Source organism: Rhizophagus irregularis, chromosome 21 (assembly GCF_026210795.1).
Source record: "Rhizophagus irregularis chromosome 21, complete sequence".
Lineage (NCBI taxonomy): Eukaryota > Fungi > Glomeromycota > Glomeromycetes > Glomerales > Glomeraceae > Rhizophagus > Rhizophagus irregularis.
This window is the reverse complement of record NC_089449.1, coordinates 2,485,043-2,499,231: the sequence shown is the minus strand read 5'-3', so window position 1 is coordinate 2,499,231 and position 14,189 is coordinate 2,485,043. Positions and strand designations below refer to the sequence as shown.

Here is a 14,189-nt window from a genome sequence, read left to right as displayed (position 1 = left end):
AAAAAAATATCCAGAAGTGTTAAATGGTATTTAAAGAAACGCGATGGGTTTTCTATCAAGTGAAAAATGATACACCTTTGATGGTAAAAAATTTAAAATTATTAGAAAGAAGTTAATTATTAAACAGTAAATTTAATTGAGTACCGATAAATTAGAAATGATAAGTAAAAATTTTTATTCGATAATTTCCAAATTGAAAGCAGAAGCATTACGATAGTCGTTTTAAAGTAAATATTGTATTGATTAAATTGGAAGAAAGTAGTGGCTTTATGAAATCGTCAGATGTATTCAGATGTAGCTCAAATCAATCAATGAAATTTGATATCGCTAGTGTTGTCGTTTGAAATTGAAAATCCATTAACAATTCACAAAAATGTTTTCTACTTTTCTTATTGAAAAGTTGACAGGCAATGCTTCCGTCAGTTCGAATGTGTATTCAAATGGCGCAGACCTATAAAAAATTTATTTCATGTTTTTTTTTATTTCATGTTGTGTATCATATTCATAGAATTTATAGCCTTAAAACATGGAAATTATGATGCTTAGATTTTTAAGGGCTGATTGTTAATTATTTTTCCGCCGTAAATATATCATATTCACAGAAATTACGGATAAAATTTTTTGCAGGGAGCGAAAAGTGACGTCAATAAACATTTGAATTTGGAAAGAATCTACATCAATATTTAATTTATCCATTTTTGAAACAAAAATAACGCAATTTACCTTAAAAAGCGCCAAATTTACTCTCAATGTTTGGTTTCACTTTTTTCTTTATATTAGAAAAAAGTCAATAAAATAAAATAAAAAAAATGGATACACAATTTTTTTCTAGATTAAGCCAAAATTATGTTGGATTATTAGAAGATGACGAATATTACGATGTTACAATTGAAGTTGGTGAAGATCCCAATGTAAAAATATTTCGTGCGCATATGAATATTCTATGTTACCGTTCTCCATATCTACGACGAACTTTGGTTTCCAATAAAAAGAACAAGGATAATGTTTTGGTTCATACTAAATTACCAAATATAATTCCAAAAACTTTTCAAGTTATTTTAAAGTAAGTTAAATTTACTATATTATAATTTATTTTTAATATTTAAAATTTAATAATTTAATTTCAATATTTTCTAATATAGATATATTTATGGTGGTATTCTTTCATTGAATGATCAAGACACTTCAGATATTCTTAAAGTTTTGATAGCTGCAAATGAGCTTTGTCTTCAAGAATTAGTTGATTATTTACAAAATTATTTAATCAAAAATAAATCAGAATGGATGGAACAACATTTTGAACTAACTCATCAAACAAGTTTTCAATCTAATAATTTATTGGAGCTTCAACAATTTTGTACAAATTTAATGGTTAATTCACCTGAAAAATTATTTAAATCATTTGATTTTACTTCACTTTCTGAAAATTCTTTAGTTCAACTTATTAAAAGAGACGATTTACAAATGAAAGAAATAGAAGTTTGGGAACATGTTTTAAAATGGGGACTTGCAAAAAATCCAACTATTATTTCAGATCCTGTAACTTGGACAGATAATGATTTCAAAACAATGGAAAATACTATACAACATTGTTTACCTTCAATTAGATTTTTTAGTTTATCATCTAAGGAATTTTTGAACAAAGTTAGACCATACAAAAAGCTTTTAAAACACCAAATTTATGAAGATTTAGTAAATTCTTACATGGATCCTGATAGTAACCCGAATGAAAATATTTTACCTCCTAGAAATATCAAACATGATGGAATTATTGATTCAAAAATTGTTAACTTGAATATTGTATCAACTATTTCGAGATGGATTGATAAAATAGATGTTAATAATAAATTTGCTCATTTTAGAGAATCATATTTACCATATAAATTTCAATTATTATTAAGAGGAAGTCGAGATGGGTTTACTCCAAAAAAATTTCATGAATTATGTGATAATAAACCAAGTAATGTTACTTTTATTAAAATAAAGGGAACAGATGAAATTATTGGTGGATATAATCCAACGGTATGGTTAACTTCTGGTGGTTATGGTAAAACTAAAGGCAGTTTTGTATTTTCTTTTAAAAGTAAGAATAATATTAAAGATGCAATTATTAGTAATGTAGAGAATATAGATCATGCATTAAACTATAACCCTGCAACCGGTCCGACATTTGGTTCTGATATCGTGGTATATAATTATATTAATGATAATTATAGTGAAACAAATGATTATAATTATAATTACTCTAGAAAGTATTATTACGAAAAAATGGTAAGAGATACAGAAGATGAATTTTCAATAGATAATTATGAAGTATTTCAGATTATGAAGCAATAATTCAACATTGAATATTATTTTATTTTGATGGTTAATAAGATTATTATTGAAGCTAAATCAAATTTATACAAACATGACTGCTAAAAAAATTTATTTAAAAGTAATTTTCATTTTTAAAAATATAATTACTTCTTACTCTGATATCTAGTATTTCGCATATACTGACTTTTGTAACATGAAGACGTATAAGAATTTTGATTTATTACAACAAATACGCATTGGTAAATTGATCTTATTTAATTATTTAGCGCTAATGGCCTATCTACATTTATTAAATATTCTGGCTGCTGACTAATTTTTTTTTCACACATTATTATGCTAAAAATTTTTTTAAAAAAAATGACGTCCTGATATATGATATTATTCAAAATACTTAACTAGAAAGTTCTGCTACAGGAAAAATTATATAAATTTAAAGAATTTATGAAATTTATGTGCATCGTATTAATACTTTCTTCCATAATAGTTTATTTCTTAAGAGTTTACATCTGGAAAAAACTTTTTTGTAGAAAATAGCAAATCTCCTAAAAACAAGCAGTCTTTTATTAAAAGTTGAAGCATGCAGAGGAAATTATTAAACTTACTTATATCCCTTAATAATGAAACAGCTATCGTTAGTTCTATTGCTTCTAATGTTAAACTTCCGTAACTTGATAATGGAATTACTAATAAATCTTAATTTCCTACCATTAATAATTATTCCATATTATATAAACTTGTAGCAGATATCACTAATAATTATTGAATTATCGTCTTAAGAATCTTAACAATTAGCGAATTAGCGTATTCTAATAGAATATTAACGAGGTAAAGGAGTAAAGTTCAAAAATTTAAAATTATACCTAAATAATAGTTACGATTTTGACTAGGGAAAAGAATTTGTTTGCTGGAATTGAAATTTTCAAAATTTTAAGAGCTTAAACATCAAGATGCTATAAATATCCGTAATAGTTGCTACAGGTTGTAAAGGGTTGTGAAGTATTTACCGTAAAGTTGTAACTTTATGTCGTCGTAATAGCCGTCATAGGTGGTAACGGTAAAAATTGAGTGTAATGTCCAAAATGGGTGAAAAGTTTGTGAACACTAATTGTACTTCTGTCTTCTAACTATATAAGTGAAGCGATTTACACAATTTCATGAAAAAATTAATTAAAGAACTTCACTGTTCACATTTATATCTAAAGACAAAAACTAAATTCCAGCTGGAATTAAGTTTTTTATTTAGACAACTTTGTTTCAATTTTCTGGTAAAGCATTGCCATCAGACAGATAGTAACTGTAATTTCAAGTATTACACCTTTACAGCTATTTACGAGAATAACGGACCACTAATTTATCTCTTGACTGCGTATGAAAATTTCATACGCAGTCATACGCATGGTAATATCTGCCCGGACCGTCAAACTCATTTTTTTAATTTTTCATATGCAGTCATCCGCAGTTATATCACAATAATTCTAACAGTTTACTATGTGTGTATGACTGCGTATGGCTGCGTATTGTTAGAGGTCAGTTCTTATAAGCTTAAAAATAAGCTATACATTAAAAAATGTTTATATTTAATAAAGCAGAAGGTTAATTTTAAAGATCAACGTATATGTTAAAATCAATCCAATCAGATGTGAATAGAGTATCGCTTCACACTGGCGCATACAATCAGACACAAATAAAGGAAAGCAGATTAACCATATAAAACCAAACTTAAAATTAAGGTGTATATTAAAGGGTAAACATTTTATTAATTAAATTCTTCACACACGTTCTTATTGAATTATCCTAATTACAGGTCTAATTACAGGTCTATATATACATAAAATTCCAAACTAAAAATGTTTAAAATGTTTAATATGTGCCATATATACCATATGTGCAATATATTTAATATATTTGATATATTAAACATTTCGAACATTGATCTTCCCGTTATGTGACGTTGATCATTCATCGGTAATATTAATCGTCCCGGTAATTACCATTGATCAACAGCTGTATCACGTGATTTCGTCACATTTTTTTTTATCGTAACAGTATGAAAATCTCATACGCAGTCGAAAATCGAATTAGGTGGTCTGTTATTTTTGCAAATAGCTGTAAGCCCAAGAGAACCAGAATCTTTTAAATTTAAGATCGGTTCCGGAATCGACTCGAGTCGACTCATTTTGAACCGATTCCATCTCTAGTTGCAACCCGGGTTGTAGTCTAAAATGCCGTAATTATTAATCATGATTCAAGATTCAAGAACTTTTTGAGAACTCTATTATTCTTCAACTGCTATTGATGAAGATGCTACAATATACATAAATTAGTGGTCTTGATAATTTTTTACTTTCATGAGATGACTACTTTAAATAGAAATTTTACACATTTATTTAATGGTAAAATAATTTATAAAACTTATACATTTAATATCTTAAAAAATATGGTATTATAATACAAAATAAATAAATTAATAAATAAATTAAAATTACAATAATAAAAAAATAAAACAAATACAATTAACTGTTTATGTAATTAGTTTTTAAGCTGAAATGTTAACAATCCGGATGTAAATTGTCATAAGTTTTAGCGAGTTTTCCTATTTTTTTAAAAAAAAAAAAATTAAAATCGATATATCATAACATATAAAACATATCTGATATTAAAATGTACGAAAAGGTTCAGTAACTTCAGTTATTACTTAGTACTTACTATCATTATCTTGCGTTTCAATTTCTATTTCTGCAATTTTACGCTTTCTTGAAGAATTTATTGAATTTGACAGTCTACTAGAATAGTTCACATTTAGATGCTGAATATTCAATGAGTTTTGAACTGTAGAATTTATCTTTGGTAAAGGTGACCTAAAAGATTATTATGTATTATTAAATTAATAACTATGTTAACTAATATATTAGAATTTAATTTCTTTATAATTCAAAAAAATTAATACCATTGAACATCATTAATATCAAATTCAATTTCTTTTGAACTATACTCTAAGAAGTATAAGAAATGTATTCAGTCACAATAAGTTCAATTAAATTCTTAAAATATAATTTAACACGTACCTTGCTTTGTTGGAAACAATTCGTTTAATGATCTGCTGGTATAAATCGCATTTGATTCAATGAGTTTCGAATGGTAGAATTTATTTTTGAAAAGGATAACCTAAAAAATAAATACTTTTTTTAATTAATAAACTACATTAAACTTTTTTTTTATTTTGTAATTCAAATTAAATTAAAATTTAATACCCTTTAGCATCGTTAACATCAAACACAAGACCTTTTGTAACATACTCTAAAATATAGAAAAATGTAGCAATAAAAAATTATTAATGTTCCAAAAATAATATTATTATTAAAATATCAAAATTATAATAAATTAATACTTTTTTTCGTATTAAATGGAGTTGTCGAAGATGAACTAATAGATGATAACTCTGAAATTGAAGAATTTAATAATCTACTAGTTAAAATAGCTCCAGGATGAGAGTTTACAGCAGATCCAGGACCAAGTTTCTTTTTCCTTTGTTAGTTTTAATCGTATTGTTTCTGCTTGATTAAATTGGTCAATATCTTTCATTGTACATGTCCATGAACTAATAGTTTTTCGAATTTCTTTTATATGTGGTCTTTTTGAAGGATCAGAATTCCAACATTTTCTAATTAAATTAGCAAAACATTCAGGAGTATCATTTGTAATTTCAGGTCGTTTTCCATCAATAATTTTATAAACAAGATCAGTATCATAGCAAATTTCAGCAAAAGGTTTACAACCTGTTGTTAATTCCCACATAATCATACCCAGACTATAAATATCAGATTCTTTTGAAAATGCTTTACCAGTAAATATTTCTGGGGCAACATAAGGTATTACTCCGTATATTTCATTATTTGATGAAGTAGTATCATTAGCAGGTTGTGATAATCCTAGATCTCCAATGTGCCATTTATGATTAATAGAACATTTGCTTTTAACAGATAACATATTTCCGGTATGTAAATCTCTATGTATAAAATTCTCTTTATGAATGCATTCGACTCTAAAAACAAAATAATAAATTAACCTTACGTAATAATTAGTAATAATTAAAGAAGTGGAAATATAATAAATACCCACTTGTAATTTCCAGTATAATAATTAATTTATCTTTCCATGAAATATTTATAAAATTTTTTTGTAAATAATTATGCAAATCACCTCCATCTGCATATTGCATTACTATCATACGTTCTTCTGTAATAGGATCTTGTGTAATGCCATAATATTTAATAATATTTTCAAATCTATTATGATATCTATTAAATGATTTTAACTAGCATAATAAAATGTTGGATATTAAATATATAAATATGATGATTAATAATAACAGAAATTATTTTAAAATATATTTATCTCATTAATATAATATTTACTGATATATTGTGAATTAAAGAATCTTTTTACAGCAACAATTCTACTATTCGATAAATTTTTATTCCAAGTTGCTTTATAAATAATACCGAATCCTCCTTCTGCTATTCTTTCAAAATCTTTAATTTCAGAATAATTGATTATTTTTATATTTTTAATAACCTCAAGGTTATCTTTAATAAAATTATAGATTTTTAATGGATTATTATCTTTACCAAGCCTTTTCACATAATTAGTAATTTCATTATTATTTTCAATAGTAGAATTAAGAACATCTATATTACGATTTCCATTAGTACTAATAGGTTCCACCCTTTTGCATTTTATACATTGCGATTGATCTGTGAATCCAAAAAAAATATTTGTTGTTAAACAATATTTACATCCACTATAAATTGTAAAGCAACGTGAACACCATTTTTGACAATCAGATATAAATTCTAAATTCCTTTCACAAGTTATACAAATACTTGAATTATCCCACCAAGGTAAATAAACAATTGGAATAGGGTTTTTGTCCAAAGTTGATTCTATCCGTTCAGAATAAATTAAATAACAATTTGGACACAAATTATATTTAGTACAAGATTTATATCCACACAATTTACATTTAATTCTTTTATTATTATCTGTAGTATTAAAATTACGATAGTAACCTGTAAATATCTGATTAAAGTGTAAAATTTCATAACAACTTTTACACCATTCTTGAATATTTTGTGTAAAACAATCCTCATTTTTTAGTTCATGTTCAATACATTGAGTATTTTCTGTATGTATGTGTACGTCCAAGTATGTATTTTTGTCAATCAGATTCCTAACATAATCGAATAAACAATTTTTACATATAATTGGTGATATGATGACTCAGAATATTTACTTTTACAGTAATTACATTCGTACGCGTAATTATTAAGAGGAATAAATAAAATTGGCACAGGACTAGATTTTAATTTTGGTGTAGGATCGAAAGAATATCTACTATTGGTAGTTATAAGGTCCATGATATAATTGATATATTGAGTATGGAAAAAGAAGAAAATTTTGAAACCTTGAAAATAGATAATACAGTTATTGAGTATGATATATACCTCCGATGTTGTATAGCATTGCCGAACCCAATAAATTTTTATATACGTATATATAAAAACTTAATATATGTTGAAAATTATTGGAATATTGGAATCTTTCAATTCTTCCAATGCCAAGCCCTCCAATTTCGATAAAAAGTTATTGGAAGCTTCAAATGCACATCACTGGTATAGTACTATACTGTATAGATAAAAAGCTATACTGTATAGTAAATAAAAAACTATACTAGATAGATTTTCGTCACCTATACTAAACAACGTCAGAGATATACAGTAGATCATACTTAATATCGTTTAACCGTTGAAAATATACTGTAACGATATTTGTAACTGATAGTATCAGTATAGTATCTCGGAAACGTTTCTGTAAAATAAATGTTTATTTACGGAATAATGTGGTTTCGCATATTTAAATGAAGGATATAATCTGCAAAAAATTTGCTTTCGTAATTAACTGTTAAATTAAATTTACATTACCTGAGATTACATAAGTAAATTAGAAACCGTTGCTCATTACGGTCTCGGTTTCTGTTCCAATCAGAGGTCTGCATTTACAACCCATCACAGTCCGCACTTGAAATTAACCTAGAGTGCCCGGCCCGACCCGGCCCGGAATTAATATGCTGTAAGACCTAAGCTCGTAGTAAATTACGTTGCCACCTTAGTCTTAACAAAATAATGCTTTATTAGTAATATAAATAAATACGATAATATGCTTGGTTTAACATAATCAAATATTTCTAAAATAAAATATTAAAAATTACACTGTAGATCCCCTATATAGTATCACCATATGGCACTTCCATAAATAATCTATTATGAATCTATCTCCTTGATCATTTACGTACTATCTCATAATAATACCCCATTCGTTGTAACATTCCTAAATGATCTGACATTTGCATATAATACCTCTGACATATTCCCCAAAATTATTCATTTTTCTAAGTTTAACGTCATCTCGGACGCTACATTTGTAACATTATACAATTTTAAACCACTATAATTTTATATACTAATTTTAAATATAATATTGCGCCCCACAATTAATAAATTCATTAGGTAAGTCTCGGCATTAAAATGTAAATAAGTTAAATTTAGCATTACATCATCTGTCAATTGTTCCGGTAACACTCAAAAATTCAATGATCGGCGTTGCATGAGCTGTCATTGCGAAATTTTTTTCGGGAGTCGCTGTAACAATGCTAAAAACCCGGCACGGCTCGGGTGAATTTGAAAGAAAGTTTGCCAGCCCAAACCCGGATCCGGATCCGGGCCGGGTCTGAGTTTCCGGGTTCCTGTGTCCTGTTTGCAGGCCTCTAGTTCAATCTTAATGAATTGTACTGCTGTACTCTGTACAGTTATATTGGGATCTCCCAAAAATCCTGACAGTCACACAGAATCCTGATGATCTGAATCATGACAGCCAAAATGACTGGATGAGTTAATTTTTAATGCAAGTGTTACTAATTAGATTAATAATCTAGTAATATACTGTACATAGTCCTTTTAGTTAAAATAAAAAATTTTCCTTTTAATTCATTAATAATATAGTAACGTTAGTTAATTTGCATTAATATTAATAAAGTTTTCAACCAATTTGCATTGGTATTGATAAAATTTACAAGTATTTTGCGTTAATACTTATCAAATAATTCAAATTATATTTTAATTATATTGGATAAATTAAAACCCGATACTACGCTTCTGTATTTTTAAAATTATTTGTTTACTATAATTGGAAATTTATGAAATTTATATAATTTTTTTTTTATAAAAAAAAAAATAAACTTTGACCGTCAAGAATTTTAACTGTCAGGATTCGTGACTATCGGAATTTGTTTCAACCGGGATTTGGATTTTGGTGTGGTGTGTGTGGTGTCGGGATTGTAGACTGTCGATATTATGGTTGTGGGATTTTGTGGTAAACCCAATTATATTATATCATAATACCATCGACAGAAATCTATCACTTTATAATTTTTCTGTGGTGAACCAGAAAAATGTTAATTTCACGTGATCATACGCCGATCAATTTTTTTTACATTTATCAAATACCAAAAATATTATCTTTAAGAAGTTTGTAGAATTTCGTATAAATTTTGAAATATTTTACTGCATCCTACACATTTAATCCAAATATTATTATTTGTAGTTCTTTCATATAAAAAAGGTTTTTCAATTTAAAATGATCTATCTAAAAGTAACTCTAAAAAAGTACAATAATAAATAATAAAGCTTACTACAAAAAGATTCAGAATATAATAATAATATTTAACGTAAGATAATGGTTGTACACTAATTAAAGTATATTTTTCTCCAAGAAGTTCGTAATGAATTTCTTAGCTAGCCAAATCTGTCATACGACTTCATTAATTTACTAAGTAAAAAGTTTATTTAATATGAAAATAAAATATTTAAAAAAAATTCTTCTATCCGTATAAAGATTTTGAACCAATTTAAATGAAACTACGGACAAATAAATATTATTATAATGGCTTATAATTACTTTGTCTTAATAATCTTCATTATGTTTTCTAATATGGAATTTACGAATCTGATCATATTCGTAACATTCAATTTATTTTGACACGTAAATATGAACTAAAATACGTGCTGTGATCTCAATAAATTAATAAATCCTAATAATTATACGAAATTAATAATATTATAAAAAGAATTTAAAATATGTGTGATGGAAAGTAAAATTAATTTGCGAAATTAGCAAAAAAATGAGTTTTGACTGGATTATTTTATTTATTTATAAAACAAAAGAAAAATTTTTTACAGTTTACCCCTTTTTTTCTAAATTTAAAACTAATATCATGGTAAGACACGCCTTAAAACGAATTTACCAAAATGTTATATTTTACCCTATAAACCGCATTATTTTTTTAATTATAATTGTTTATACAATTTTTTCAAAATTATTACGAATATTAAATGTTGCAATTGAAGTCCCTAACGTAAGAATATTATATCGTGTGTATATGAATATTCTGTGTTACCGTTTTCCATATTTACGACGAACTTTGGTTTCAATAAAAAATACTTTTTGTACGAAATGTTTTATTTTTTTGTATTTCCAAAAATGTTCTAATAAAATTTCATTAATATTTTATTTGTCATAAAAGTCATATTTAAGGAGCTATGAATTTAAGTTAATACTTATGTGATCTATTGGATTTTTATTATTCATAAAGCTTGATCTTTTTTATACCCTATTTTATAGCACGGATAGTGACGAATATATTTAATGTGATTGCGTAGTACCTCTAAATGTATGTTAATTTGAGAAGTAATATTCAACCTCAAAGATTATGAATTTACTTCGATTTTCACATGTATATAATATAAACAAATAGCTAAAGCTATATTGTTAGCACCGGGACCAATTTAGTATTATAATGTAATACTAAGTAAATTAAAGGTTACAGTAGATAATTAGGAATTTAATATGGTAATAATTAGTTAACAAAAAATAATAAAATAATACTTATTTTAAAAATTATATTTATAATATTAGAATATATTTTTACAATAATGTAGTTATTTTATATTTGACATTTGAGCGTAGAATGAAATTTGGATTAATTAGAAATTGTGAAAAAATAATTATCAATAAAAATTGATTAAATTTTTTAGAAATATTTTCGAAAAACTTTAATATTATGAAAATACTACAAATATTTTTATTAATTAGATAGATTATAAATTTTATAATTATTTCTTATTATTTTATATTACAATAATCTTAAACTTATACTCAACTTAGGAAAAATATTTGAACAATTAATTAAATGTATTAGAATCTGTTCATTTCATTCTTTTGATACTCATTTTACTCGATAAATTATTAATTTAATTAACCCATTTGAATTAAAATCTTTATTCAAAAATCTGGTGAGAATTTCGGATATGGATTTGGTTATAATAATCTATTATTAAAATCGATAATTTCTTCAATTAATTAATTATAAAATATTGTAAAAATATCATTTTTTTTTTTGATTCTTATGAATTTAAAAATAAAACTATTTATCCAGTGTTCAATTTAATTGAAAATCTTAAACATCTTTCTATCAACGTCAGTCAATTTTCCTACATGTTATATTGATTTTTTTTAAAAAAATAATAATTTTATAAGTATAATTATTTAATTTTATTTCTTTATTTAATATTTAGAAAAAATTGAAAGAAAAAGAAAAAATGGGGAAAGAAAAAGGATAAAGAAAGAAATTGGTTCAAAAAAAAAAGGGAAATTTCTGAAAAAAAAGTAAGTACCGAAAAAAATTCTGAAAATTTTTCAGTTTGGGAAAAAAAATTAAACCTTAAACGGGAAAAAGAATGAGAAAAACCAAATTTTTTTGGTTTGAAAAAAAAAACTAAACCAAAAGAAGAAAGGAAAAAAATTTGTTTCGGTTTGAAAAAAAACGAAAAAGTTAAAATTATAGCCGTTTGCAAAAAGGTGTAGTCAGTGGTTTTTATCACATGTATGTATAAAGGAAATCGGGAAATCAAAAAATCAAGATCATTAACTAAATTTAGCTCAAAATTAAACTTTATAAGCCAAAATAAAATCAAACTCAAATTTCTTAAATTATATCCAAATTATAAAAATACTAAACTTAAGTAAACAAGGAACCTGCTTTGGGTGCCGAATGTGTTTGTACTGTGGAATTGACTTAAAATGTAAATGTATAATAACTAAGCCACCAAGATATATTATACGTTGTTTTAAATCCTCACTATAAACTGGAGGCATACTAAATAATTTATTTATAAAAGCCGTTAAATTTCATTTAAAATGATCGAAATTAAGCTGTAGAATTTATTTTTAACTTTATTTATGGTTTTTGGTAGTGATATATCAATGATATTTATCAGGGAATCTGGGGAAATCTTTAATATTACGAAGTTTATTCAATGATAAGTTTGAAAAAAGAGGAAATCTGGGAAATCAAATTCTGAATAATGTAAAATTTCATTAACTGAAATTGTATTAGTTGATTGAAATGTACTGTACAATAAATAGATGAGGTAGAGGCATGTCACGATTGTCACGGGTTTTAATTATATGGCATGAGATTGCAAGTTACACAATTCAAATTATTTATACGAAGACTAATCCAAACGTCAGACAAATTTTTTAGTTATATAGTTTTTTTAGTTATATAGATTTATCAAAAAATTTATTATAGATTTAATTACAAAATTATTAATATTGTTATGTATCTATATAATTAAAAACAATCTCGCTAAAAAAAAATTCGTTAAATATCAAAAAAAAAAATTTCACTCAAATTTACGGTATTAGTCGGAAATAATATTGAAAAAACAATCTCAATCAACAAAAAGAATTCTCAATAAAAAAAATTTTTCACATGAATCTATTAGTCAGAAACAATATCATTGACTAAAAAAAATCTCACTAAAATAAATATCAAAAAAGCCGTAGGACATAGTTCTAATCTGATTATAGTCTTGACCCAAACCAAAAAAAGAATAAACAATATTTTTTGGGTTAAAAAAAAATTCGATAAATTCCGATTAAAAAAAAAATCCCCTAAAAAAAATCCAATAAAAACAAAAAAAAAGAAAAAATTTTGGTTAAGTTAACCAAAAGAAACAATATTTTTTTTGTAGTATTAATCCATAAAAAAATCCAATTAGATACGAAATCGAACGCACACTTTTCAATGTTACACAATTCAAATTATTTATACAGGTAATCTAAATATGACAAGTTTTTTAATTAGATAGATTGTTGGGTGTTAAACAATTAATTTATTTTTTATATTTATAAATCAATTGAGTTCAATTTTATATAACATCTATTTTTTTTATTTTTTTCATTTTTTTAATAAGATTTTAGTTACGAGGCAAACTCTGCATGTACAAAAAAAATTTACTTTATGCAGATCATTTTCTTATTTAAATACCCAAAAACAATCTTGGAATTCTGAGGTGGAATTCTTTACGGAGATATTTTTCCGAAATTCTATTATAATTATAAATACTTTCAATAATTTTTAATTTCTCGAAATTTCTTACTTCATTATTCAATAAATAAACTATATCATGAAAAACTCTTTTAATCCTACACCAAGATTAAAATCCAGTCCTGTGCCAATTTTGTTCATTCCTTTTTATGGTCAAAAGTTTGTTTGTGATAACTGTGAACAAAGTATATCTTCTCGGACACTATCTGGTCAAAGATTTTGTAAAAATTGCTTATTTGATTATGTTAATAATCTGACTGACAATAATATATACTTGGATGTTATATATGAAATTGTAGATCGATGTATAGAGCATAAGGATTCTGATACGCAAAATATTCAAGAATGGTGCTATAATTGTTCT

General features: G+C 25.3%; 2 protein-coding genes across 2 annotated transcripts; one reads left to right on the top strand and one right to left on the bottom strand.

Annotated features, from left to right (window-relative positions):
* Positions 1-764: 764 nt before the first annotated feature.
* On the top strand, positions 765-2,577 carry OCT59_013962 (uncharacterized protein). Its single transcript, XM_066141875.1, has 2 exons — positions 765-1,063; positions 1,143-2,577. The coding sequence occupies exons 1-2, from the start codon at positions 810-812 to the stop codon at positions 2,335-2,337; spliced, it is 1,449 nt and encodes a 482-aa protein (XP_066001965.1). The 5' UTR covers positions 765-809; the 3' UTR covers positions 2,338-2,577.
* A 2,291-nt stretch (positions 2,578-4,868) lies between these two features.
* OCT59_013961 (uncharacterized protein) lies at positions 4,869-7,736 on the bottom strand (the record flags this gene model as incomplete). Its single annotated transcript, XM_066141874.1, has 9 exons — positions 4,869-4,912; positions 5,026-5,177; positions 5,267-5,312; positions 5,385-5,419; positions 5,571-5,616; positions 5,708-5,844; positions 6,435-6,634; positions 6,766-7,549; positions 7,636-7,736. The coding sequence occupies 9 exons, from the start codon at positions 7,734-7,736 to the stop codon at positions 4,869-4,871; spliced, it is 1,545 nt and encodes a 514-aa protein (XP_066001964.1).
* Between the last annotated feature and the right edge of the window lie 6,453 nt (positions 7,737-14,189).